Here is a 27,452-nt window from a genome sequence, read left to right as displayed (position 1 = left end):
TATCATTTCCTATGCACAGTGGCCTCCCATGTGTTGACTAAACAGGCTACCGAACCATGTCTCAAACCTTCCACATCCTGATTGGTAGAGTCATACCAGAGAGAGTCAAGGTTGCAAGGGGTGGGGGCTGGATGTTGGGGGTTTCAATGCAGAGAGGTCGGGAGAAGAAAGATCCAGAAGAGGATTAAGTGACCTGCAAATAATAGGTATTTTCACAATATTACTCCCCACTCATTCTACCCTCACCCCAATTTCCTCTTTTGTGAAAGAACTAAGATTAATTTTCAGTTGTGCCAGCAGCATAGGGAACTTCCAAATGGCATCTTTACAAAAAAACCAAAGAAAAAACCCACACACTTGCAGATAATTTGGAAAGTATCTTAAATTAGCAATTCAAGATTTTTGTGCAATTATGCCTGCAGATAAATAAGTGTACAAGCCACTTTGACCAAGATATCTCAAGAATGAAATGCTGGACAGAGATCAAAAACATCACATTGATGCTGCATGACTTACTTTAATCTGATTCTCTTTGAGGATCACACACAGTAATTGCAGATGCAAGCCTTTATGATGTGACTATCACTAAATGCTCTGGAAATGATGAATATCTTTATAAGACTACAAATACAGTTTACCATTTTACATTCTATTTACATCTTTAATATTACACAATTAGTATTTTACAAATTAACTAAAACATTGACATTTTATGAGTGAAAACATCCACTTTATACAGATAAGAGTATAGATATGTAACATAAAAGATGGCAAACAAGAGAGGATACACAGATGATGTATACCTTTTATAGTTCTGGTTCCACTGTCAGGATGCTAGTTTTAAGACTTTACCTTACCCAACCAGAACTAACAAGCTATGGTACCTTGTGCTTTGCAGAATTAAAAAAATTCAAATTAAAACATTCTAAAGGAAAAAAGATATAATGTAAGCTCTTAATCTTATCACTTATTGCTTTTCATATTATATACATTCATTGAGAGAGAAACATTAGTCTTACATTACTGTAAGAATGAATTCACACACAGGAAGCTATTTTATATCAACTTAAACTGCTCAACACTTTATAACCAAAATTATTGGGAAAAGCTAGATAGATGTCCAAACATTATCCTCATGGGAAAAGTGGTACAAGAGTTGAAGTTACTTCTCACTGTCCAACTAAACAATGTCTTTCTTGATCATAGTTCTCCATCTGTCTTTTAACATGACACTGGTTCGGTTGTTGAAGTCATAATGAATCAAAATTTTAGTCCAATTTCCCACTCCAAACTTCTTTACCCCATCCTTCAGTCTACTGTCTTCTTCCCAAGTCCATCGCTTTAGAAAAAGAGAAAAATTGTACACTAAGTTTTCTACGTAGAAAGTTCTAATTTGACACATTTAGTTTAAATACCAGAAATGTATGAAAATATTTGTGTGTCACATTAGTTTACATGCATTCACATAATGCTACATTAAAGGTAGGTCAATTCTACATTTCCAGGTTACATCTGATCCTTTAGGAGATATTCTCCTGTTTGGGTTTGAAGGATTTACACACATCTGTTATTGCACATTACCAGCAAAGCATTAAGACTACACTTGCTGTACATCTGCTGTGAAGTGCTGGCAGTTATACAAGATTTTGCTCAAACTGTAAGACAGCATAAATTTTTTAAACCAGTCACTAGGTTGGTTTCGTCATTTTCTTTCAAGGACCACAATACCTGAGGCTATATAAATCCACACTAAAGGTTACCAGTTCAAACGTTAAAGAATAAGTAGATATCCTTTAGAATAAATAAATTTGGGCTGCTGAAGTTTCACACAGAATGTCACAAAGACTTAGTTGCATTTTGTAAATTCTACCCAATGACCCACAGGCTTTCAAAATTTACTAAGGAGCCTAAGCTAGGCAGGCTCTTGAAAATTTTATCAGTGATGATCAGGACTAGTATTAAATCGACATACAGAATGACCATTAGGACATTAAACAGTACTTGTCAATACAATACATAGGTTGCTATTTCTGTGAGTTTCACTTGAAAAATAAGTATCAAAAGGAGATGCTGTGTATCAACACCAATGGCATTTCAAATATTAGTTCTTTTCATATGTTTAGTATTTTTCATCCAGGATTTTAAATACAAGCATTGTGTATTATTTAAGACAGGGCAGTAAGCAACTTGCTCAAGGTCATAAAGCAGCTACCCATCTGACATCTAGTCATGTGCACTAACCAGAAAACCATGTTATGTCTAAACTAATCTAAGACTACAGCAGTATATTTAGTGTATTTTGTTATTAATGCAACTATCATCATAGGCCCACAAGTACAAAATTAAACATACAAAATGCATCGAGTTATCAAATATGACAAGAATTTTCAAACCCAATGAAGCTACAAACTCTCAACTCAACCTTCAAAAAAGGTGTTAAGTCATAGAGTTAGAGACCAGAAGGTACAACCAGGTCATCTAGTCTGTTGTCTTGTATATCACAAGACACCAGCACCATCACCTAGCACTCACACAGTAAAAACAAAAATTAGACCAAAGTATTAACTGAATCAAGCTGGATAAAAATCCAGGATCTAAAAAAATTAAAAGTGGATTTAATTTAAATATGGGTATACTTTTAAAATAAACCTATTTAAAATTCAATTTGAAACTTCCTATAATTAAAATAATTTAAACTAAACTAAAAATATTAAGCAGCACAAATTTTATGCTGAAGATCAATAAAAAACTGATGGAAGTCACAGGCTAAGCACCTGGAATCAGACTTTGTTGAAGTGCTAAACTAACTTCCGACAGCAGGAGCCTCTTCTGTATGTGCAGAAAGAAAACATTCTTTATTTCAGTTCATTCAACTATTTCAGTTCAATTATTAGTTCAGAGTGGCCCAACTGGCGGCCACGGAGCCACTTCTGGTGCCCATGGTGTCCACTCCCCCAGCAGCAGCTACCTGGAACATAGAGAGCATTGCAGTGAAATGCTGCACATACCAGAGACCTGCTCTACAAAATGGCATCCTTTGCATGGCATGACTTCTCATGTACCATGTGTGAGAGGTTATGTTGCATGGAGGATGTCACTTTGTTACAAAATGGTGTACTCTGTACGGTAGGACCTTGTACGTGTGGTTTGTGTGAGGTCACACTGCTTGGAGGATGCCATTTCATTTCTGTGTCTGGCATGTGGTGGTGCTGCACAACTGCTCATGCAGCCCATGTGACTGAAAAGTTTATTCAGAGTCAAGAAACAACTGGAAGTTTCAAACCACGAAAGCTTTCTTCTTCTTCTGATCTATGATCAGTGTGAGAGTATGAGCTCTATTAGTTCTAAAATCTTAAAGGAAAATCAGTTCAATTTACTAACTGCAGATATATTTTTCATTCAAAACTAAGTTGTTTTGATAAACCTTATGTATCCAGCATATTTATATTTTGTATTAAATAAAACTATTTAAAATGCTATTTTTGTGTGCAATTTTAGTTATTAGAATTTCCATCTAACTAGAGCTTGACTCAAATCACAAATGCATCTTCCACCATTTTTAAACATAATATAAAAACGATTAATCTGAATAAATGAAAGATGAGATATTTCTTAAACAAGTGTATATAGATATGGTGTGTCCTCCTGATTAGTAAAAAGTAATACCAAACGTAGCTTAGATGAAAAATCAAAATGTTGGAATGGTTACCAACCAATGAGAGTCAACCTTTTTTTTTTTTTTTTGTTATTTCCTAAAAAAGTACAAAAGCAAAAAGATACACATTTATTTAAAATCAAAGGTTTCCTGCTTACTTATTTAAATCATGATTAAAATTGGTGATTTAAAGCAATCCACCACACAATGTTCTTGTAATACACTACTACAGCAACTTAACTCTTTTGGACAAATGGAACGATAAATAGGAGAAGCAAAATCTAGAACATAGCCCTTCCTCTGGGAATTCCCTGCTCTCAAGACATACAAATCTAGGAGAACTGTCAGCTCAAGTGTCCCAACTGATCTCAACTTTCAGGGTAAAGCATGGAGAGGGCCAACCTTTAAAACACTAACTATAAAGCCTGTTATGTTTCAGGTTCAGACATCTCAAATTCCACCCAGAAACAAATGGGAAGCCAATGGAATCAGTTTTATAGCTCTAGCAGGTACCATTTCATTCATGAAAAAATGACGCCAGCCATTTGGAAGTTTATAGCCATACTAAAGACTCACTTTTAGCTAGCCTTCCAATGCTGATGTCCACTCTTGAACCTTACCAGTCTCTCAAACAGCATTATATACAGTACAATGAATTAAACTGATTTTCAAACCACACAGAAAGAGTAAGAGGGAACTAAAATATACCCCTTGATCTTTTAATTTTTACTGTTATCTTGCTCATTCAAATATTTTATTGTTTGCATCATCCCTTGCTGTAACATATTAGGTAACACTGTAAGCTGCTTAGAGTAGGAAACTGGCATATCCTTATAGCACGATACAACACCTGATCTGAGCTCACAGAGAGCCGAGAAGCTTCTATATCTGCTAGAGAACTAGGCAACAGCATTAACAATAACTGGCAGATTTCAGAACTGGATCCTACCTCCCTCTGCTTCTGCCCTGTTCTTTCATAAGGTGAACACATTTGTAATGTAAATCTAAAATGTTCTCAGCAGTCATCATTTTTCACCCCAGGATCATAACAAAGAGTTTTAGTGATAAAGGAACCACCCTGTAAGGGTGAGTTTTTCTGGTAGCACTTCCAGAAGGATAACCACAGCAGTGCTAGTACACTGAACTACATGATTTATGCCACCAGACCCTCTCATTCGTATGTATTATTTTAAAAATCACATTGTGTGATAGCATCCAGAAGGTACCAATAGGCTAGCAAAGCCTGAGCCTCACTATGGTAAGTGCTGTAAAAAAACCAACACACACCACACCGTCCCCACCCTGAGTTTACAATCTAAAAAAGTTCCTCTCCTAAACATATTTATTTTTATTTCAAATAAGTTGGATTTTATAGTTTAAAATGTCAAGCTTCCTCATACAATTTGAGTGTCCCCTTCCAAAGTTCATTCCTGAAATACAGGATGAAGGACTCTACAAACACTGAGAGACTCAATAGCTTAGATTTGTTCAGAGCTAGAGATGTTCCAGGTTAATGCTGCTACTTACCACCTGTTAAGCCAAATGGTGAATTGGCCACAAAAAGAGCAAGCCAGCACTGACCCACAACTGAAAAGTTGGTGACAAATAGTTACAAAAAGCAAAGCTAACAGTTTAAATCCTCTGTGATTAGGTACTACAAACTCCTCTTAAATCCTTTACATGTAATTGCTCATGTTTGGAAACAAGCATTACACATACTTGCAAGTTAAGTTGAATCATCCCCACAAACACCACCCCCCCCCCCCCAATTGAATTTTCTTCTTTGACACAAATAAAGGTCCAATTCCGGATCCCTTGCTTCAGCAGCAAGCCCCACTGAAATCAGTGGGGCTACTTATGTCACTAAAGGACTTCTCACACAAAAAAGGGGTATAAAATGGAGCCCTCTAGCACCCTAAATAAGTAGCACTTGCATCTGTAGAGTTCAATTTACTATTGAAAGGCTTTAGAAATTAGATAGAATTCTCCTTTCAATGGTGTTGCATCAGACTGAAATATGTAGCTCAATTGAAAAACGTTGCTATGAAAGGCTGAAAACGGGCACTGAACCATTGCAATGAAATGCCATTACAAAACAAAAGCAAAGAAAGCCAACATTGAAAGAGGGACTGCATGGAAAAGGGAGTTCTAAAAGTCAACAATCCTTTGTGACATTCACAGCATTCTTTCATGCATGCAGACAGTCTTATATAACCCACAATTATGTGACTGAGCAGACAACTTTCTGGAATATCAAAAACATTGCTGTGTAATATTGATATTAGAGATCCCATTGACAAAGGCTACTGCACAGAAATAGCAAGGAGATAAAGTATGAATTCTATAGGTTCATGAGAGCAATTACGTAGAATTTGAATTTTCTTCTTTTCATTCTTTATAAGAATTTAGGAGTTTAACAAAATTTTCCCACCCCCTACGACCTTTTATCTGTTTCCGTATGTTGTTGGGTTTCTGCATTTTTAATAGGGTTGTCTTAACTGTATAGTTAACAACTTTAACCATCATAGCTTCTGGTCTTCCTAAGGTATCTGTGCACGAGCATCACTGAAGTCAGCACAAGTCTGGGAAAGATTTGTAATTAACTACTGATGCACAACTACCATAGCAAAGAACAAAATATTGATAATATATACAGTTTTTCCATATTAGTGGGGAGTGAAAACTTAGGACCAGGTGCAGTATAAGTTATTTTGTTTAGGTTTTTTCCATCATGTGGCAATGTGCCAATATTCTTCATGTCATAAAGTGGTAGCTTTTGCTACCTTCATCAGTAATGAAATAAGAGGAAAGAGGGCATTGCTTTGAGCCATTTGGCTATGTTTCTGTAAGAAGGGAATAAATATTTTAAGGCAAACAGATACATTGACAATGTGCTCCTCTAAAATTTTGTTTTGATGAAACATCTGTAGCTTCTAAGGAGACTGTCAGTCCCGTAACTACTTGTAAAGTTTTTGCCACAGTTAATCATTGCTTTGAAGTAAATTGTGTTTCAACTCAGTGTTTTAGATATGGATACAGGCACCACATTAGTCTCTGCGGTATGGATGTTGGTGGCTTAACAATGGATCTCTTATTAGTAGATGGTCTAACCTGAGGATTGGATGTACCTGTAAATTTAAACCAGTACTTTGACTTTGATATAGGCTGTTAAGGAAGGGAAGAATAAAGGTGCTAGATGGACATATATCTACAGTAAACTGATAGGAAAGTTGTTTTCTCTAGTTATTCTTAAAAATTTGAGTCACAAAAATAAGTTCATCTTTTCCTGATGAACTCAAGATAGAAGGATGAATCAGCTTGTGTCAGACTGTTGTAAACAGTTTGGAGACTCAAACAAGATTTCCAACAATCTTGTGCTGTCTGACTGTCTCTTCTGTGCTCCTCTATGTTGAAAACTGAAGCTTATATTTTAGCTTTATTTAAAAGGTCATCATGGCAGTCATTTCAGAAAGTTAACTGTATACCAGATGTATTATTTCAGAACAGTAGAGTCTTGCTCCCAAGCAAACATCCCTATATTAAACTCACATTTCTAGGATTTCCAAAGTTAGGTGGTACTTTAGCTTGTGTCTGATGTAACTAGCATTTAAAATAGCGACTACAGATTTCTATATTTTCTTCATGGATCGGCCTTTATGAAATGCAGCATTATGGAAAGTTGCCTGTTAGACCACTGTAATAGGTTTACTTTGAAAACTCCAATTATGTATTTTCACCCTTACAACGGAGCACTTTGTTCACTAATGGTACGTCTATACTACCCACCAGATTGGCAGGTAGTGTTCGATGTATCAGGGAATTGATTTATCGCACCTCATCTGGACGTGATAGATTGATCCCCAAATCGACGCCCGTACTCCACCTTGGCAGGAGGAGTAACTGGAGTTGACTGTGGAGCCGCGGCAGTCAACTTGCGCTGTGAGAACGGCCAGATAAGTTGAACTAAGAAACGCAAATAGTGTAGCTGAGTTACGTATCTTAGTTCGAACCCCACCGCCCACCCTCCAGTGTAGCCCAGGCCAAAAGTGACAGCCCAACATTAAGCCACTGTGTGACAAAATCATTGATGCTGGCTTGTCCAAAGCTCCTGCAAGGAACTGCTGTCTTGAAGCCTATAACCTAGATAATGTAAATTAGGTATTGTCTAGTTTAAAGTTTTTCACTCATGACTTAGTTTTCTGTAATGTGTATGTTTGAAAAAAGACACAGGATGCTGAAACCCTAAATAGCAACAAACAATACACTTTGCAAGTTTGAGTTTCACGAGTATTAGCAACGTACTACACAGTAACTGAAGCTGGAAAGAATGTTATGTTACATTTTCTCTAATTGAATACCCATACATTTTGTAGATTAATTTTAGGTCCATTTACAGTATAAAAACCAATACACACCTGCTTCTTTCGGTCAGTTTGCCTGTGAGACAGAGACTTCCCATCATTTTCAATGTTCTGCAAATCACTGAGACCTAAATTAATCAGTTAAGCACATAAAGATCAATAAATGTCAATATTCTGAACTTAATTCTCCATTGTAACATTTACACCCGTGAGAAGCAAGAACGAAGTGAGTGTAGAATATTACTATTCGATTTGTTAGCCTTTTACATCTATTTTGGACTATTGTAAGCATCTATACAGGATAAGCAAAGTGCAGAATCTGACCGTCTGTTGGGGGTACTCAGGAAAGAATATTTACAAATGGCCACTAAATTCCTGAAAGAGATTGTACCAGTAGAAGAATTTTACTTTTATTTTAACACTATTCAGAATTCTTGTTTATTAAATATTCAAACATTTCTCCACTACTACAAATAAAACAGTATAAAAAAAAAATCTACCTTGTAGCTATTTACATGCACCTTTGTCCACCTACCCATCTCCCCTGTGGCTTATTTTAACATTCTGAATCTGTGCAGCTTTGTCACAGCTAGTCACTGCCTACCTGGTTCTTCTTCCTCCCCCCCAACAAAATGAAGTCTCTCTCCCCAGGGTAATTCTGGGGAGAAATCCAGGACAGGCACTACTAACTGCTTTCTTATAAATAAAATATAAAGTGCAAGAAATCATGAAGTGGACAGCATGGTCAACTGTTTCCTAGATCTTTTGATTGGGTTGTTCCCGCAAATCATTTTAAAACTTAAGAGCTAAAATTTGTAGAATTTGGCCCCCAAATCTGAAATCAGGCAGAGTCTTGAGGCACCGTGATTGCTGCTTTCCTGTTCCAAAGGCAGACAAAAAATGGTGGACTACTTGAACAAGTTAGTAGCAAATTCCAAGGGAGGAAAATAGTCATATAGGAGATAATATTTTGAAAGCCCATGAGCATCAAGATAATTTCTCTGTGAATCGTTATATTGCATTCTGTGTATCGCAAGTCTTAATGAAACCTACAGTATACTCACTTTGAAGACAACTGGTTTTTCTGTGTTTTGTTATCTCATTAGAAGGCACATTTTCTAGCTTCCAGAGGGTGTTCTGTGCTAAGGAATAAAGGTGTTTGCGTGACCTGCAAGATACATAAAGATATAACTACACTTGCTGAAACATTCAGAATACGTGTGACAACTATGCAAGCTGTTTTTTCGGTTTGGTCACTGAACTAATAATTTTTTCCAACAAACTGAATTTTTTTCCTTGTCAAAACAAAATGAATCTGAAGGGACATTTCAAAACTGTTAGTTTAGAAAGTTTCAAAAGAAATAGTTACCTACATTTCCATAACTGCTGTTCTTTGAGGTGTGTTGCACGTGTACATTCCACTAGAGGGGTGTTCACGCCCTCTTGCAAAGATGTCAGATTTCCACTCCCCCCCCAGTGGCTTGAGTGCCCTTTGTTGCCACGTGGCATTGCGTGCTGGTATAAAGGCAGAGCCACCCCAACGCTTCTGTTTCTTTGTATCCATTTGACTCCAATAGAGAGGGGAAGGCAGGTAGGTTGTGGAATACACCTCAAACTGTTGCAGAAAGGTAAATAACTTTCTTCTTTGAGTGATTGCACATGTGCATTTTCTCTGTAGGTGGCTCACAAGCAAACAGCTATGGAAACTGGCATCATCTGTGCACTGACAGTCGATGGAGTAATGAGAAGTGGAAGTGTGGACTGATGACCAAGACGCTGCGTTACACATCAACAATTGGTACTCAAGCCAGGAAATCTGCAGAAGCTGTTTTTGCTCTAGTGGAATGCGCTGGTTCTGGAGATGGAGTTTTGTTACACAGTTGGTAGCACAAATGGATGCAGAGAGATCCAGGAGGAGATTCTCTGGGATGAAAGTGGATTGCCCTTAACTCTACAGCTCTTTGCCGCAGTTGCTGATAAGGAAGTTTGGAAAGATTTAGTGTGCACATAATGTTGTCCTGTTGATTTTAATTTGTTCTGTGGCATTACATAGTTCATGGTATTATTTGTCACATGCACAAACACTCTTCCTATCACTAGTCCATCCGTAGTGGACCTAAATGTGGGTGCCACTCGGTATAAAGCTAATTCTCTTCTTGCATCTGGTGAGTAAAATCTTTCTTCATGCTTATGGTGATGGGGTTTTGGAAAAAACCATGGGCAGATATCTTGGTTAATGTGAAAATTAGAGACTACTTTTGTAAGGACCTTTGGGTGTGGACAGAGATAAACCTTATTCTTTTAAAAGCTGCATAAGGTGTTTCTGATACTAGAGCTCTCAGCTCACCAACTCTTCTGCTGAGGTGATCACTACTAGGAATACTACCTTCATGGAAAGGTGAAGGAAGCAGCAAGTCACGAAAGTTTCAAAGTGGAGTCCCGTTAGACTAGTCAGGGCTAAATTAAGATCCCCAGGAGAGATGGGCTCCTGCACTTGAGGGTACAATCTGGCCATACCCTTCAGAAATTGACTAACAATGGGGTAGGAGAAAAGGGGCCTATTATCTTCCAGTATATGGAAAGCTGAGAACAGCCAAATGTACCCTTATGGAACCAATGGTCACATTCTGTTTTAGATCTAGAAGGTAGTTCAGCACAGCTTTCAGGGATGCTTTTGAGGAGACATACCTTTCTCACGAGCCCAAATGGAGAAGCACTTCCACTTGGGTGGGTAAGTGATTCTAGTTGAGGGTTTTCTACCATTTAGAAGTACATTCTGGACAACCATCTCTGACGGTACGAAGGAACTGAGGGGGATACCCTCTTAAACCAGCATGTAGTGGTGTGTGGTCACAAAGAGCCTTCAGGCAGCCCTGATGGGTACTGATGAGTAAGAGAAATCTCCAACATCTGTGCATGGAGGTGCACACAAGTCTACAGGGGAATTGACACATGCCATCGCTCGCAGAAGAACAAGCTGTTTTGACTTTCAAAATTTGTTTCTTCATTTTATTTAATCAGTCAAGAATATTCAAGAATTTGGGCTGAATTCTCAAAGACTTGTGGTTGCCTCAAGCAACTGATTTTTTTGGGCAAATTTACCATTCGCTATAAAAATTTCACCCAGCTTTAGTGAGACAGAGCAACAAAAAAATTCTTTACTTTTGTAGATGTTCTCTTGCATTCTCTGATGATTCATTTGCAATACTTCTCTGATCTTCTAGATTACTTAAAAAAGTAATATAAAAATGTTTAAAAGCCAAAAGTCATCCACTAGACTTCAACCTGTCTGTCTAGCCAAGTGACCTGACCCTCTCTAAGGCTACGTCTACACTACAGGATAAATTCAAATTAGCTTAAACCGATTTTATAAAACAGATATTATAAAGTCGATTGTGCGCATCCACACTAGGCACATTAATTCGGTGGTGTGCGTCCATAGTCCAAGGCTAGCGTCAATTTCTGGAGCGGTGCACTATGGGTAGCTACTGTAAAATAATGAGGCCAATAATGTCGATTTGCGTCCACACTAACCCTAATCCGATATAGTAATATCGATTTTAGCGTTACTCCTCTCGTTTTGTAGGAGTACAGAAATCGATTTCAAGAGCCCTTTAAATCGATATAAAGAGCAGTGTAGTGTGGATGGGTGCAGCGTTAAATCGATTTAACGCTGTTAAAATCGGTTTAACAGCGTAGTATAGACCAGGCCTAAGAAAGCTTCTAACAAAGTATATAAAGGTTAATTATGTAAAATCATTAACCTCCTTAGAGACCTATTATTAGCCTATTTAAAAAAAAAAAAAAAAAAGAAAAAAGACCAGTGGCAGTACCTCAGCCTGCCAAAAAACAATGTGACTAAATACATGCTTAAAATTGAAATATTAATTATAACAAAGTCCTTCAAAGAGTACTATGCCCATATTTTCAAACTTTAATTCTAAATCCTTCTTATACATAACTTATGGAAACCATTTGTATTTTTCAACTAAATCTTCCCTATCCTGTATTCTATCACTCTCTCAGATGTAATCAGTATAAGACACCATCCTTACATTTTATAATTACTCTTCACTAGTATAGTCTAATCTGCATCCAGGTTACCTTCCTTAGTGAAATGTTCAGATCAAGCATAAAACAGTAGCAGTGAGGTCTACATCCACAATGAAAATCTTTTCTAGCCCACAATCTTTCTCAGTGAGAAAGAACTTGCAGCAGATCTAGGATTTCAATAATCACCACAGCACATTTAGTCAGAAAGAAAGCTGAATGGCATCCAAATGTACAAGTTTAGTCAAACTTCCACAACATCCCTCATTATTAAAAGCATGTCAGTGCTTTCAAACAGAAGCTTTAAGAAGTTAAACCGTTTGCTCTACTCCAAATCATTTTTTTTAGGTTACTGGTTTGAAAGAGACCCAACTACTTTCTACACTATGATCACAACTAGTAGACAGACAACCTCATTTACTGGAGTCATCAGTGAACTAAGGATGGGTTTCTCCTCTCCACTTTGTCAGAGGCATACCAGAGCATGAAACCCTTGTATCCCTGCTTTCTTTTCTTCATATGCCAGTATGCCCTGAATTTGGAGGGCAGGACTAAAAAAAGCTTGTGCATAAAGAAAAATTAAATAGATTTCTATGTTTTTAAACTGTCACAACTGTCTCTGACAAGATCTGTTAAAGTTAAAAATGTGCATCTTCACCAAATACTTACCAAGTCCGTGCCAAACCCTACCAACTTGTTTTCTGTTGGCCATTATCTTTTGGAAGAATTCTTTTACCTCCTTGTAGTAGAGCCCTGCATGGGACTATTTTTTAATCCTGCTCCCATCCTGCCCCTTAATACCTGGTCCCACATTGTTTCTTGCATTTGTATCCCGCTCCCACCAACAAAAACCTTACATCTCGCAATAGAGAGAGAATCTCCCATGCTAATAAAAAAAACAAAAAATAAGAACTACGGTTGGTTAATATATTGTACATAAATGGAATTCAGACAATTTTTATCACTAAAAAGAATAAAACAATTCTTGCTTATAATAGTGTTTTATTTACATGATAATAGATAAGTCTTTCTATCTCTCACTTAAATTTGAGTATTAAAACATTGATTTAAAAAATAAAAAATAAAATAAATAGTATTTTCCCACAAATTGCCACCCACAACAAAGTACATTTTATTCGCTAAGCTAATTTCAAACACCACTGATAAATTCTTATATGGTTATGGTATGATGCTGAGTTACAAACCTTTGTTCTGTTTCCAAATTACTTTCATTATTTGTTTCAATAGTATTTTCAGGTTTATTGAGTGAAATTGTTGCTTCCAATCTTTTAGTCTCCACCTCTTTTGTGGCTGCCTGTGAGGATTGTAAGAGCAAGTGATGCATTTATTTGAACACAAACTGCAGTTAAGTAACAACATGTATTAACTGTCACAACACATTAGGTATACTAAAGTAGTTACTATTAGAAATTTCTTCAAAGTAACTGTGACAAAGTTCCTCCTCTACCTTCGTGGGTCCTGTACTTATTGGCAGATTTGCTCACCTCTGTGATTTTCCCCACAGTCTGAATCAACTCCTCCTGTGTCTGATCAGGAGTTGGGAGGTTTGGGGGGAACCCGGGCCCACTCTACTCCGGGTTCCAGCCCAGAGCCCTGTGGATTGCAGCTGTCCAGAGTGCCTCCTGTAACAGCTGTATGACAGCTACAACTCCCTGGGCTACTTCCCCATGGCCTCCTCTAAACACCTTCTTTATCCTCACCACAGGACCTTCCTCTTGGTGTCTGATAACGCTTGTACTCCTTAGTCCTCCAGCAGCACACCCTCTCACTCTCAGCTCGTTGTGCCTCTTGCTCCCAGCTCCTCCCATGCACTTCCTCTCCTCTGGCTCCCCCATGCCTGACTGGAGTGAGCTCCTTTTTAAACCCAGGTGCCCTGATTAGCCTGCCTTGATTGGCTGCAGGTGTTCTAATCAGCCTGTCTGCCTTAATTGGTTCTAGCAGGTTCCTGATTACTCTAGTGCAGCCCCTGCTCTGGTCACTCAGAGAACAGAAAACTACTCATCCAGTGACCAGTATATTTGCTCTCTACCAGACTCCTGTACCCCACTGGTCTGGGTCTGTCACACAACATTTTGCCATTAAGATAAATATATTCAAAGTAGCATTCATTAGGTTATGCATAGAACTAGAGTTCCATCAGAACACTTATCAAAAGTTCAATAACGGAAGACATTTTAAGAAAGGAACACATTTGATGCTATGTACATTAATAGTTACATAATACATGTTCAAACAAGGGTATGTAGGGGATGCATGTTAGAGCTACTCTAAGGGAGCAAATGTTATTCTAAAGGCAGATTCAATTGTACTGCTTGTATGAATAGATTCTACTGGCTTTCTTGCCATTTTAAATTTAAAACTAAATATCTGATAGATCAGAATTTAAGAATATTGGTACGACGTGTACAGCAGACACTTTTGGTGTGGCTGTAATAGTAACAAATTTTATCTAAGGCAATCAGTATATATGTGTGTGTTTACAGGCAAGTGGAGAGAGAAGCAGAAAAAATGTAATATTAATAGTCAGCTATTTAAAACCATCAATGTGTCAGACGTTTGAAAATTTAGAGGGACATTTGAAAATCATGTTTGTGCCTGCAAATGTTGTATCTATTATTGTTAGAGTTAAAATGTGAGATTGTAACTGACAAATTGAAAAAAATACCTCCCCATTTATTGTGTATGAATTCAGATGGATTTTTTTTGATGGCACTTTCTCCTGTCTCAGTACTAGCCTGATAACACTACCTATGCATTGCTCTGGCACAGCTTACCTACTCGCTTTTTTTAAGCCCCTGCAAGGAGTTCGCCAATAGCAGTAGCAGCTGCATGTCTGAAGATTCTGAGTTTGGTGGTAGTCAAGACAGACACCCTTCACTCTGACCCACATATGCACCCTTTGCCCTACTAACCTCCCTGCATCGTACCAAGGGACAATGGAGCCAAGTGACGTGGAGTTGTGGGACTTCTCTATGCCAGGGAAGTACAGGCATGTCCGTGGATATGTGTAGGAGGGGAAAGCACCTGACTGCGCAATGGAAGGAGGGGGCTCTTTGCTCCCCAGGATTCCTCTGCATGTATCAGAAAGTATTTAGACATTTTAGACATTGAAAGCACTAACCTCAGTGATGCTCCTGAAGAGTTTAACAGGGATGGGTAGGAAAGGGGGAGTGATATACTGTGGGCCTCAGACCATTTGGTGTGGAGCTCCTAGGTCTTCCTTTCTCACCTCTACTGAACAGACACATAGCAATAGCAGGGAACTATCTAGAGGTATTTTCCTTTGGTGCCCTAACCGAAATCTGAATTTTTTTAACCAATTAAAAAAAATTTAGAACAAAGCAACTGACTGCTCAGCCAGAGCTGACTGGCAGCCCCACAGCAGCTGTGAGGATAAAAGGGCTGCAAGGCAGGGGGGTGAGCAACTGGCAGAGACAGAGGGACAGCAGAGAAAGGATCCCTCCAGTATACTGGTAAGAAGCTGACAGACAAACCAACCTACTGAAAGATGAGAACAAGGGCAAGAAGCTGGGGAAGACTACAGAGGTAGGAAGTCACTCAGGGAACAGCAAGGGTCTGTGAAGGGCTAGTGCTAGCTGTTACTAATAAGGGCCCTGGGCTGGAACCCAGTGGAGTGGATGCACCTGGGCTCCCCTACCTACCCTAGCCAGGGTCTTTTTAAAAGAAGCTTCTACCTCCAGAACAATTAGGACTGATTAGCTCCTACTGGAGTCACACAACTTCTGTTCCCTATTAGCCTAAGGGGACAGACTTTTGAAGACCTGGCCAGGAGGGGTCAGTTCTTGACAATGACTTGAAAAATGCAGAGTTGGGTGTGACAGCACAATGAACAATGGGGACAGGTTGGTGTAGTTCCCCATTGTCCTGCAAGGGGTCATTAGCAGATAAAGACCCCCATATTACAGTGCCATTTTAAATACTTTAAGTGTACTTAAAACTCTGAATGCTCTCTGCTTCTAAAAAAAAGTTAGAGAAGATCAGATTTATTGATTTAAAGACTTGTTCCTCTCTTTAACTTTGTTAAATACCACACAAAAAGTTTAGAAGCAATCCTCTGAATTACTCAATTATAAAAGCACACATTAAAGAATTTCCCCTCACTGTTGACTAGGTATAGTTTTCATTAACATCTCTTTTCAATATCTGCGTAAAAGATGGACTTTATTAAAGTGTCATCCTGAAGATGAACTGTGGTAGAAGTGTTTATCTCAACAATGATTTCAAATAGGAAGGAAGTGAAAATAATTAGATTCTTTAATCTGATATTTACAATAAATATCTAAGCTGTATAATCCTAGAAGTTTTATAGACTTAAAGAAAAAATGTAACTAGCTATTTCATACTTTTTTAAACAGTCTGTTCTAGATGACAAAAAGTGGTCCTCTTATTCATACGCAAGTTTAAAAGGATCCAGTTTTAATCATACAATTCTTATTTTCTTGTATTTCTTTCAAAACAAAGCTTGTTGTGCAATACTTTTGTTTCCCACATTAAGAATCTATTTTCTGTAATATTTTTTGTGAAATTTATTCTACTATTCTTCTGTCAAGCACATGCTTTGCCTTTTTTATTAACAGAACCACATGTGGCAATGTAAGGCTCTTCTCTCTAAAAGTGCTCAAGGTCCTCTTCTAGTTCAACTCATCTCCTGGACTTTTTCCATCCCCTTTATTTTGCCTCAGCATGTACCATTTTTACTAGTTTATCAGCTTTGCGTTTACTCAACATACCTTGATTAGAAAGTTTGTTGAGTTTTCTTTCAAGAAGACATCAATGTAAGACTTGATTTTATTGATCAAGAGATTATAACTGAAGCTCTGAAGAAAAGGCAGATCTGGATTGTTCCCATTAATTATTAAGGCCAGCTTCATTCTTAAAGCCTATAACAAAGAAAATTCAGAATATACCAAAAATTCATGTATTATATCTGATTATATAAGCAACATCTGCAAATATATTTTATAATATGCTTAATATCACTTCTCAAATATCTATTGTGCATTGGCTGGGAATGGCAATCAAAAGCGTACAAGGAAGGCTATTTACTAGTAACTGAGTCCTCTGAAGGTATTGCCTACATAGATCCTTATTTTGGGTTCTGTATCATGCCTTATGAATTCCAGAACCATTTCAAGGAGTTTGGGTTGCATGAACATTAAACTGTAACCTATGGATTCCAAAACTTTCCAAATAACCCTTATTTCCTCTTCACCTTCTTTAAGCCAGTCCTACGACTCCAAGGAAATGGGGAAGAGAAAAGTGGAACAGACAATTCAGAGAACTCCAGTTGTTAGTAAATAACCTCTTTTCTCTTTTATTGCCTCTGCAAATTACCACTCGAAGAGGTTAGCAATTGTTAGTAATATTCAGAAAAAGAAGAGCCAATTAGTTCTAAAGCAATGAGAAAAAGTTGGGTCAAGATGTGACCTGAACTCCAGACAACAGCCATCCAAATCCTGTACACAGTACTATAGATTCATGTTATGGAAGCTGACATAGCTTAAAATTCCAACTCCTCCTTGTGCTGCAATTTGTGGTAACTGACACCCCCATAAAGGTGGAAATATCCTTTATAAGAGAGGAAGTGAATAGAGCACTCTGCAATGGTTCAGGTGGAAAACTCATGAGTACGACCAGAATAAAATTCAGGTTCCAGGCTTCTAGAAAGCATTTAAGTTTCTTGGAAATGCAAAGTTGCTATGGAACCGATCACAATCCATGTAGAGGAACGCATGGATTTACCTTGTTTCTCAGTACAATCATACATGCCTGGCTTGTGATTGAATATTTACTAAAGGTTCTTTTTCTTCTTAGACTGTACTTCTGCTCATAAGAAACTACATAAAAATGAGAAATTTTTTGATCAAATCTGTTCCCCATGAGTATGACGAGTATCTGCTTTAGAGACTAAAGTTTTTATTACTCTTTACTCCTGTTTGAATTGCACCAACTTGAGGAATGAGGTGGATTCTATTTCTGCTTTTGAATCACTAAAATTGTTCACTGAATTCCAGTTATGCTGGTGAAATCCTAATCTAGACAAAGCTATATTGTCTACTCCTGGATAATTACTTTCAGCCTCCACTCTCAGTGAGCCAGCTGTTAGAGTGAACATGGCAAACAACATACCCCAAACTGAACAGCCTGATTTTATTGCCCCCCCGCATATTCTAGACAAAGGTGAAAATATTTAACCCTGCCCCCATCCCCCCTCCAAAAAACCCCAAGACACCCAGAAGTTACCATTATTACCTTATTTGATTCCGATTCTGCAAATAGTCTTTCAAGGACTTCTGTAGCTTCCTTACAATATCCTCTCTCTATGTGGACGGCTACAGCCTACAATGAGGGTAAATAAGTTATATCTACAGGATATACTAAAATGCAATACCATTTAGGAAATCTGGAAGTATAAAACTTAAATTTCTGCAGCTTTACAAGGCACCAAATCTATAGTAAGATAGGTCTCCTACTTAAAACTTAAATTCAGATTTTAACTGAGTCCCCATAAGATATTATAGTGGGAGAAATTTGTTTTTACTATTATTTTAGAGCAAGTGAGTTCATTAAAAAGGGGTGCATATTTTGTTATTTTTCTGCATCTAGCTATGGTACAGTGTGGGTAAGTACTTTGCTGTAAGAAACAAACAAGTAGTACAAGATTCAAAGAATGATTGGACATTTATATGGATGGCAAGAACTATCCAGAAATAGTTAATACTAAAAAATGACCCCATGCCTGAGGACTTATTCACCCCCAACTGAGGTTGACTTATGAAATTTTTTCAAGTGCAGATTATCCAACAACTGTCTAGTGTGGCATACCTCGCACCTTCCCCTGAAATTCTCAATTATGGTTTCAACAGCAGTTACACCTCATCCCATTTGCATATAAAGTGTAAGTTGAACTAGAACTCGGGCAGTTTTCTTTTGAGTATGTGAATTACTAGATTGGTCTGCATAAATGTTTTGAACAATGCATATACCTGAATCAAAATTAAGCGATGAATATCTTCATGCAGCTTATCTGGTTTGCTTTGCTCTTCTTCAAGCAATTTCCAAATTGACAGAGCAGATTCCAAAGGTGAAATTCTCTGATCGCTTTCAAAGTGATAACCTTAAGGAGAAAATGAAAAAAGTTTAGAAGAGCTACCTCTGAAGTGGCAAAGAGTAATAGCATGACACCATTTTCCTAACAGCTGAAATTATCACATTAAATATATTTAATTTTATGTACTTTTTTTAAACTGTGCCTAATGAATATTAGTGTTTTAAAAATTCGTATCTCTTCAAAATATTTTCAGTGTGTGGAGGATTTGCTGTCTCACATTTTCTTCAAATGTGCTCTGCAGAGCTGAATTAGAGTCTTTTCAATGTTAGCAAAACACAACAGGAACTGAACTTCCTCCCACATACTGATGACCACACTACTGTGCCTGTTTTTAAAGCAAGTTATACTTCTCAGTGTTGTGATTAGCTCAGTATTCTTGCTCGTAGGTATTAAGTTTAAATATGATTGCTTGTATGAACTGTATTTATTTTGGATATATTAGTTTACATTACCTGGAATCTGGCTCAGTTTTTCCTCTTAATTTCAACTAATTAAATTCTGACTTGCCCTCTTCTGCATATACCACATACTACTCTGTATCTTCCTTAGTTTTGAAAGGGTTTTTTCCTCTATTTTTCATATCTTTCCTAATTATAGGCAGAATATCGTTCCTCCTGAAATAGACGTTTTAAAGTCAGCCACACTTAATATCACTTGCAGCATAGCTGGAGACTCAAAGAAAACTGAAGTGCCCTCAACTTCAGAGAACAGAGAAATATTTATATATAAACATACATTTCCATCTCTCTCTCAATATTGTTGCTTCAGTTACTACTAAACTTACAACTTAGTTGCAACTAGTGGCCTTTCAAAAGCTCCTGTTTTGACATTTATAAGAGTCTGGCCTATTTCTGGGCCACTGCTTACAGCACCTTCCTGCCAAAGAAGGCATTTTGTAGTGCTTAACAAAAGGTGTCAGCTATAGACTAAGTGGCTGTTCTGCAAATTTCAGAAGTGGATCCACTAGCTCGTCCCACGCAATAGATAGTTAAAGATCTCATGGAGTGTGACTTGATCCTTTCAGGGATCCCTGTGGATGATTTGTAAGCTTCCACAATACAGTCTAATCCAGTGGTTCTCAACCAGGGGTACGTGTACCGCTGGGGGTATGCGGAGGTCTTTCGGGGGTACATCAACTCATCTAGATATTTGTCTAGTTTTACAGCAGGCTACATAAAAAGCACTAGTGAAGTCAGTACAAACTAAAGTTTCATACAGACAATGACTTGTTTATACTGTTCTATACACTATATGCTGAAGTACAATATTTATATTACAAAATCAATTGGAATTATATAGTAAAAATGGGAAAGTAAGCAATTTTTCAGTTATAGCATGCACTGACACTTTCACATTTTTATGTCTGATTTTGTAAGCGAGGTGAAACTTAGGCGTATGCAAAACTCAGACTTCTGAAAGGAGTACAGTAGTCTGGAAAGTTTGAGAGAGACTCTGGTCTAATCAACCTAGTGATGGAGGACTTGGAAGCTCTGGACCCTTGGTATCTTGAGTGGAAGGACACAAACAAGGAGCACAAGCTTCTCATGGATTCTGTATGCTTGAGATAGATGTCAGAAGAACTCTGATAATCTAAGTATGCCATGCCTTTTCAGATGGATGTTGTAGTTTTGGACAGAATGAAGGAAGGTTTATAGTGTCCTGACCACCACCCTGTCCTTTGGGAACATGCAGTAAGGCTCTTGTATAGACAAGGCTGACAGCGCTGATTTCTGGGATATGCGCTGTGCTCTTGGCACACTTGTTGAATCTGCAGTGCTTGTGAGGACTGAAGGATCTGGAAGGCAGATAGACATGCCTTTGCACACATTGTCGTGGGCTGACCACCACTGTAAGGAATCCATATTTGATTGAGGAAGTGGTCCACACCCTTACTATGAAGGCTTGAAGACTTCTCATGAGCAATGGTGCTCATGGAGCAATCCCTATGCACGACACCAGGAATCCTAGCATTTGGAAGCATAGTGAGATGATAGGTATTCTGTGGCTTTGCAACAAGAAAATAATACTGGATGGCACCAGAGAACTTATCCTGGCACAGATGAAGCTTTATACCTGGAAGAAATTCAACATCCAAGATGTGGCCCTTTGTGCTCTTCACTGTGATGGAGCTCTGATCAAGAGGCCATCCAGAAGGGTATACAGGTGAATCCCCTGCAACCCAAGTCTATTATCACTACCAACCTTTCTGTAAGAGCCCTGGGGGCCGAAGATAGGCCAAATGGGAGTGTTCAGTACTGATAACACAGGATTTTTTTTTTATAACTGGAAAAACAGACACTAACTTTAAAAAAAAAAGTTGAACACTGTCTGAATGTAATCAGGTGAAAAATATATACCTAAGAAAAGCAATTTAATTATTCACAGTTACTAAGAAAAGTGGGGATTGGGGGACAAGGAAGAACTCATCTGGTGCACCATGCCAACTGAGTGGAGAAACGCATATCAGCTTCATCCAAATAACGTTTTAAAAAACAGAATTACATTAAAAATAAGAGTTAACTGAGAAATATATACCAAGTGTTTTTCCTTCTGAAATTCGTGTCAAAAACTGACACAGGTACACTGTTTTCCTCTGATGAGTAGCTATTTTGGACAGTCCATTAATAATAGCTGAAAAAGGAAAGAGAAAACTTAAATCAGTTTTGTTCCAGCAGTGCCACACTGTGGATAGAGGTAAAAGAGGCACAGAACTTGCCATACCTATCAGATTTAAAGTATTTTACTAGTCTAACCAATGTCAATGCTTTAAAAAAGTATTAACAGTCATTTTCAAAAGTGCATTAGTAAATAACTTTCTTCTCCATTACAAAAAGGATGTAATGAAGTTCATATTTAAGACAGATTGAGATTTACAGCAGCAACTAGAAGTGATGGAGCACACCAGAGGTTCATATTCTGTAAAATATTTAGCTAAATTCAGAATCGCACAATACCACATGTAAATGAAAGCTTTTGTTTTGCTCAAAATCTTAAGTGAGAAATAAAATACAACTGGAGACTTCAAAGACATTTTTGGTAATATCCCAAAGCCATGTGCTACTTCAGAAACAAGGAACAAAGGAAATACAATTACCCAGAAAAACAATTCAGTGTAGCTGTTTGACTGACAAAGCAAGTGTGTTACCATAGCAACAGCAACATCTCAAAGCACAAGCAAGGAAAATCCTCTTGCAACATTTCACAAGGAAAGGAGGGCATATATTACCATTATACCTATTAGGGTGAAAGTAGTTTTTGGAAAGAAGTAATTGAAGCACCATGGCTTATGACTATCAGTCTAAACAGATTCATTAGAATTAGAAATAAGACCAAATTAGGGTCAGTCAAGTAAGTAGAAAGAAGAGATGTATAATATATTTCTTTGGGCTAAAAAGACCAGATTCAAGAAGTGGATGGCACTGTAACATTGTTTAATATACACGTGCAGTTTAGTATTAAAAATAAATAAAACAGCAAGGTAAAGTTACAGTGCATATAACCTCAATAAAGTTCATATTTATTTGTAAGGTGCAGAACAAACTGAATTAATGAACTCTCACAACACAAAGGGTAAGTAGTCAAATGAGAAAAGTAAAATGGGAAGGGGTGGGGCAAGGTCAAGCAATTTGTCCAAGACCACACAAGCATCAGATGCAGAGCCGGGATTGGAGAACAGCAATTCAGCAAAGCACTTAAGTATGTACTTTGTGCTAACTGGGGCTCGAATGTGGGAGCTCCTGACTCCCAAGCCCAGTGTTATCACTAGACCGCACTGTATGCGACAGTGGTCATTCTATTTTACTTAAGATATATTTACATAAGCAAAAATCAAATTAATGTACTTGCTTATGGTAGTAAGACATGGCCCATGGGGAAAGTTGTAACAGGCTCTACAAATTTAATAGCGTTTACAAATTACTTTATTTTAAAGCCCTTGGTTTATTACCCAACACAGCTCTAAATACTGTATTGCTTTTCAGGCTTCCTTTACAATTCTACTGCAGTGTGGACAGGGGGAACAAGAGCAGGGGGACTACTGTAACTCTAGACTTCAGCTAGAGAAATATAGTTTTGAATAGCAACATAGTTCCACAATTTATTCTCACTACTTTAGTGGCCTTCCTCATCTCAGCCAAAACAGGCTAGACAAACTAAAAAACTTTGTCTCAAATACAAATACTTTTAAGTTTTACATTTGTAATGTAGAGACGTTGTAGATAATGATTTCCATAATACAAATAATGCATTCCTTAGCTACTGTATCCTGTAGATGGAGCCAGAGTTCAGAAGATTTTAAAGAAAATTGGAGATTTCAAATAACTGTAGTACAGGTAATGTGTAAGAATTGTATTTCTCTAGGTATAGGAAGCATAATGGAAACTAAAAGTCTTTGCACTGGACCTATTCAAGTGTGAAAGACATTCCAGTTTCCTCAGCAGCTGTATGTTTTCCAGATCTTTGACCTGAAACCTGTCCTGTGCAGTTGTAAGAGTGTATTTTGACTTTAGCTTGAAGCAATGTAGAGCTTGAATTCTATCTAGCTCTGGGGAGGGAAGCAAATGTGGAAATTTTTCAAGGGAGTGGAGAAAGGAAGAGTTCTCTCAACCACAAGTCCTATTATTGATAGCTACGATCACTGCTTTATCGTGATTTTTGCATTCCTTCCCGTCTCTCCCCTTCCTTCAAACTGACAGAAAAAGCCTTTGTTCCTGTACATTAGCACTTTCCACTTACATGAAAATGAATGGAACTGCAGTTAGATCTGACATATTGTTTGGGTATAAATTGATCAATGTACTTTAAAGTAACAGAACAGAGAATTTCAGAAATTGTTAAAAATGCTGTGACACACTGGAATAATAAAAGTTCAATGCAAGATTTTCAGACAAATATTGCAGCAGGTTGGAAAAAACTGTTTATACCAAAACCAGAAATACAACATTTAGGTTGCTTAAACCAAGACTGGAGAACTTTGCTGGTCCATAGTTTCTCTTGAGAGACATGGCACAAACAGCACTGGTTCATAGATTCTGTAACTCGTCTTCCTGAATAGCATGGGCCATATAATTTCCTCAAATTAATTCTTGCTTGAAATACAAGACATCTTTTAGAAAAACATCCAATCTTAATGTAAAAGCTTTCCATGACAGCCCTTGGTAAATTGTTCCAATGGTGAATTACCATCACACTTAAAAGCTTGCAGATTTCTAGTCTGAATTTGTCTAGCTTTAACTTCCACCTACCAGACCTTGTTATAGTTTTGCCTTATAGACTGAAGAGCCTGCTACAATCAAATTTCCGTAGGTACTTATAAACCGATCAAGCTCCTCCGCTTCTTCAGCTTATCAAAGAAAAGGTAACGGAGGAGCTTGAAGAGATTGAGCTCCTTGGGTCTTTCATGATAAGGTACGTTTTCCAACCCTTTAATCATTCTCATGGCTCTTCGCTGAACTCCCTCCAATTTTTCAACATCCGTTTTGAATTGCTGACACCAGAACTGTATTCCAGTATCTGGCTTTGGTCTGATCACCACAGATTAATACAACCTTCCTATTCAATATTCCCTGTTTATATAACCAAGGATCACATTAGCCTTTTTAGCCCAGCATTTCACTAGAAACTCATGTTCAGTTGATTATGCACTATGACCCTTCCTCTGAGTTTCTCAGCAGATATCCTCAGAGATAGGGGAAGCAGTTAGAGAGTTGTCCTTCTCAGATCTTGGCCCCATCTACACGACGCGTGAAATTCGATTTTAGATACGCAATTTCAGCTACAGGAATAGCGTAGCTGAAATCGAATATCTAAAATCGAGTTACTCACCCGTCTTCACCGCGCCGAATCGATGTGCGCGGCTCGCAAAGTCGAATCCGGAACTCTGTTTGTTTTGGTGGAGTTCCGGAATCGATGTAAGCGCGCTCTGGGTTCGATATATCCCCGTCTAGACGAGACGCGATATATCGAACCCAGAGCTTTCGATTTTAACGCGCCGAAATGGCGCGTCGTATAGACGTGGCCCTTGACTACACCAGACTAGTGAATTTCTCCAAGAACTGTTTGGCACTCCTAGAATGCTTGGGGGGCTGGGTGGGGATGGGAAGAAGGTGGACCCCAAAAAAAACAAACAATGCCACCCCCACCCGCCCCAGTGCACGTTTGCCAAATATCTAGGGCCCTTCATTTTCAGTTTTTATTTTATTTTTCCTGGGAATTTATCAGTGTTTATTACAACACCAAAAACAGGTGAAAATCACTGCAAAAAACTACTCAGTTTTTCTGGGTAAATATTATGGCTTATTTTGGTGGATGGAAAGATGCAAGGAAAAAGCATTCAGTAGATTAATGCTTTGAATTCTGTTCATCAATGGTGGTTTGCTGCAAAACTAAACCAGAACTCAAAACACAATTCCACCTCTGAGTTTAAGAAAACAACCTCCCTAATCCCCAAATAAAACTTTTCATGTGAATTAATGGTTTACTCTTGTAGGCTTACAACTATTAGCCTATAAATATTTACATTTAATAATTGGGCCACCACCATTTGTAGCACATACACACAACTTCATTCTTTTCTCCTGTTTGTTTTTTTAACACTTTTGAATACTGCCTTGTGTTCTGTAACACATTCTGATACAGATAGTCATTTTCTTCCCATCTTAGCGTGTCAAATCTTTAAACTGTTATCTGCTAATAGTTTGAAATGTGTCACTGGTGGGGGTGAGATTCATCAGTACATTTAGATGCTCACGCACTTCAGAGCTTGTGTGCCTGTTTGTTTAGCGTGTGCATCTTTTAGACTAAATACAGGGGTAGGCAACCTAGGCACGTATGCCAACGGCGGCACGCCAGTTGATTTTCAGTGGCAATCACACTTCCTGGGTCCTGGCCACCAGTCCAGGGGCCTCTGCATTTTAATTTAATTTTAAATGAAGCTTCTTAAACATTTTAAAGTGGATGCACTGGTTTGGAAATAAGTTGTTTCAAATGACTTAACCTTGAAAAACATAACCTCAAACAACTTTCCAACCTAGACATGCCCACAGATCTGATCCTTAGGGTGAAGTACAAGTGTCTGTACCCTGAAACAAACGTTTGGGAAAAGCCCAAACTACTCTTCACAAGTGTATCTCATTGTAAGCGCTACCTAGAGCTCGTTGGAGTTTTCCTCGGGAAAGTGAACTGCTCGGTGGGAAAAACCAAGATGACGTCTCCGAGCTGCCAGCTGGGAAGGCTCTTGTCAACCTCACTCCTGCCTGAGGCAAGGTGGCGAACTTGACAAGCGCCTTTCAGAATGAGACGCACATTCCTGGCAGCCTTTTCCCGGCACCTTTTCACAGGTTTCACTTTTTGACCTGATCGGGGGAAGAAAAAAACGTTCAATCGTGAGGCCCTCCAGCGGCGGCTGGCAGGGGCAGTGGGAATCTGCAGGGCGCAGCGAGCTCCAGCAAAGCGCTGCAGCGAACAGGAGTGCGGAGGCTGGACTGGGGCACAGCGCCCACTAGACTGAGCTTCGGCAGCGAGCGGAGCGGGGCCGTTAGTGGCACCGGGGACTCGCCCCTGAGACTGGGGAATCCTAAGGGGGGGGGGAGCCCGCGAGCTGCACTGGGGCCAGGGTCAGAGCAGGGAGGGGCCACAGCTCCGTCGGTGACAAGAGGCAACGCGGGGCAGGGCCCTGTGTGGCCACGCTCGAGCGGGCGCCCGGAAGCCTCCCCACGGCAACACGAGACGCGGCCCAGCCAAGCGCGCTGCCGGCGCACCTGTAGCGGTTCTTGCGGCGGCCGCTACAGCTGTGACGACACAAAAAGCTCCAATCACGGAACGGCCGCGACCCGTCTTCCCCAGCGCCGCCTCCGGCTCAGCCCTTCTCACCCTGCGCCGTGTCCCGGCTCCGCTCGAAGTCCCGCGTCCGCCCCTCCCGGAAGTGCCGGCACAGCGCGTAGCAGCTGAACTCCAGCATCCAGCCCGCGGCGACGGCCTCTGTCTCCGCAAACAACCCGGGGGACACCTCGCCCTCCCCATCCATCTCCCCGCGAGGCCCCGCTCCCACCCGCTCCTCCTCGGCCCCGCTTTGTATTTTCAAACCCGCGCGCAAATGACGTCAGGCCCCACGCCGCCAGTAACGGCAGTACGGGCGGAATGACGTCACATTACGCGCGTGCTCCTCACTCAAGCTCCGCCTCTTCCGCCCTGCAAAGCCGGCCTCTGTTTGCTTCAATTTAATGCCCGCAAACGT

At 39.0% G+C, this 27,452-nt stretch overlaps 1 protein-coding gene across 1 annotated transcript; it reads right to left on the bottom strand.

Moving 5' to 3' along the window:
* Positions 1-595: 595 nt before the first annotated feature.
* TERF1 (telomeric repeat binding factor 1) lies at positions 596-27,428 on the bottom strand. The gene is made up of 9 exons (XM_032794482.2): positions 27,089-27,428; positions 21,755-21,850; positions 19,095-19,225; positions 18,361-18,447; positions 16,839-16,988; positions 13,272-13,381; positions 9,081-9,184; positions 8,071-8,144; positions 596-1,339 (listed from the first exon to the last, which is right to left on the bottom strand). Exons 1-9 carry the CDS (start codon positions 27,240-27,242, stop codon positions 1,181-1,183), a joined length of 1,065 nt encoding a protein of 354 aa, XP_032650373.1. The 5' UTR covers positions 27,243-27,428; the 3' UTR covers positions 596-1,180.
* Between the last annotated feature and the right edge of the window lie 24 nt (positions 27,429-27,452).

The sequence above is a fragment of the Chelonoidis abingdonii genome, chromosome 2 (genome assembly GCF_003597395.2).
Source record: "Chelonoidis abingdonii isolate Lonesome George chromosome 2, CheloAbing_2.0, whole genome shotgun sequence".
NCBI lineage: Eukaryota > Metazoa > Chordata > Testudines > Testudinidae > Chelonoidis > Chelonoidis abingdonii.
This window is presented reverse-complemented; position numbering and strand designations above follow the sequence as displayed.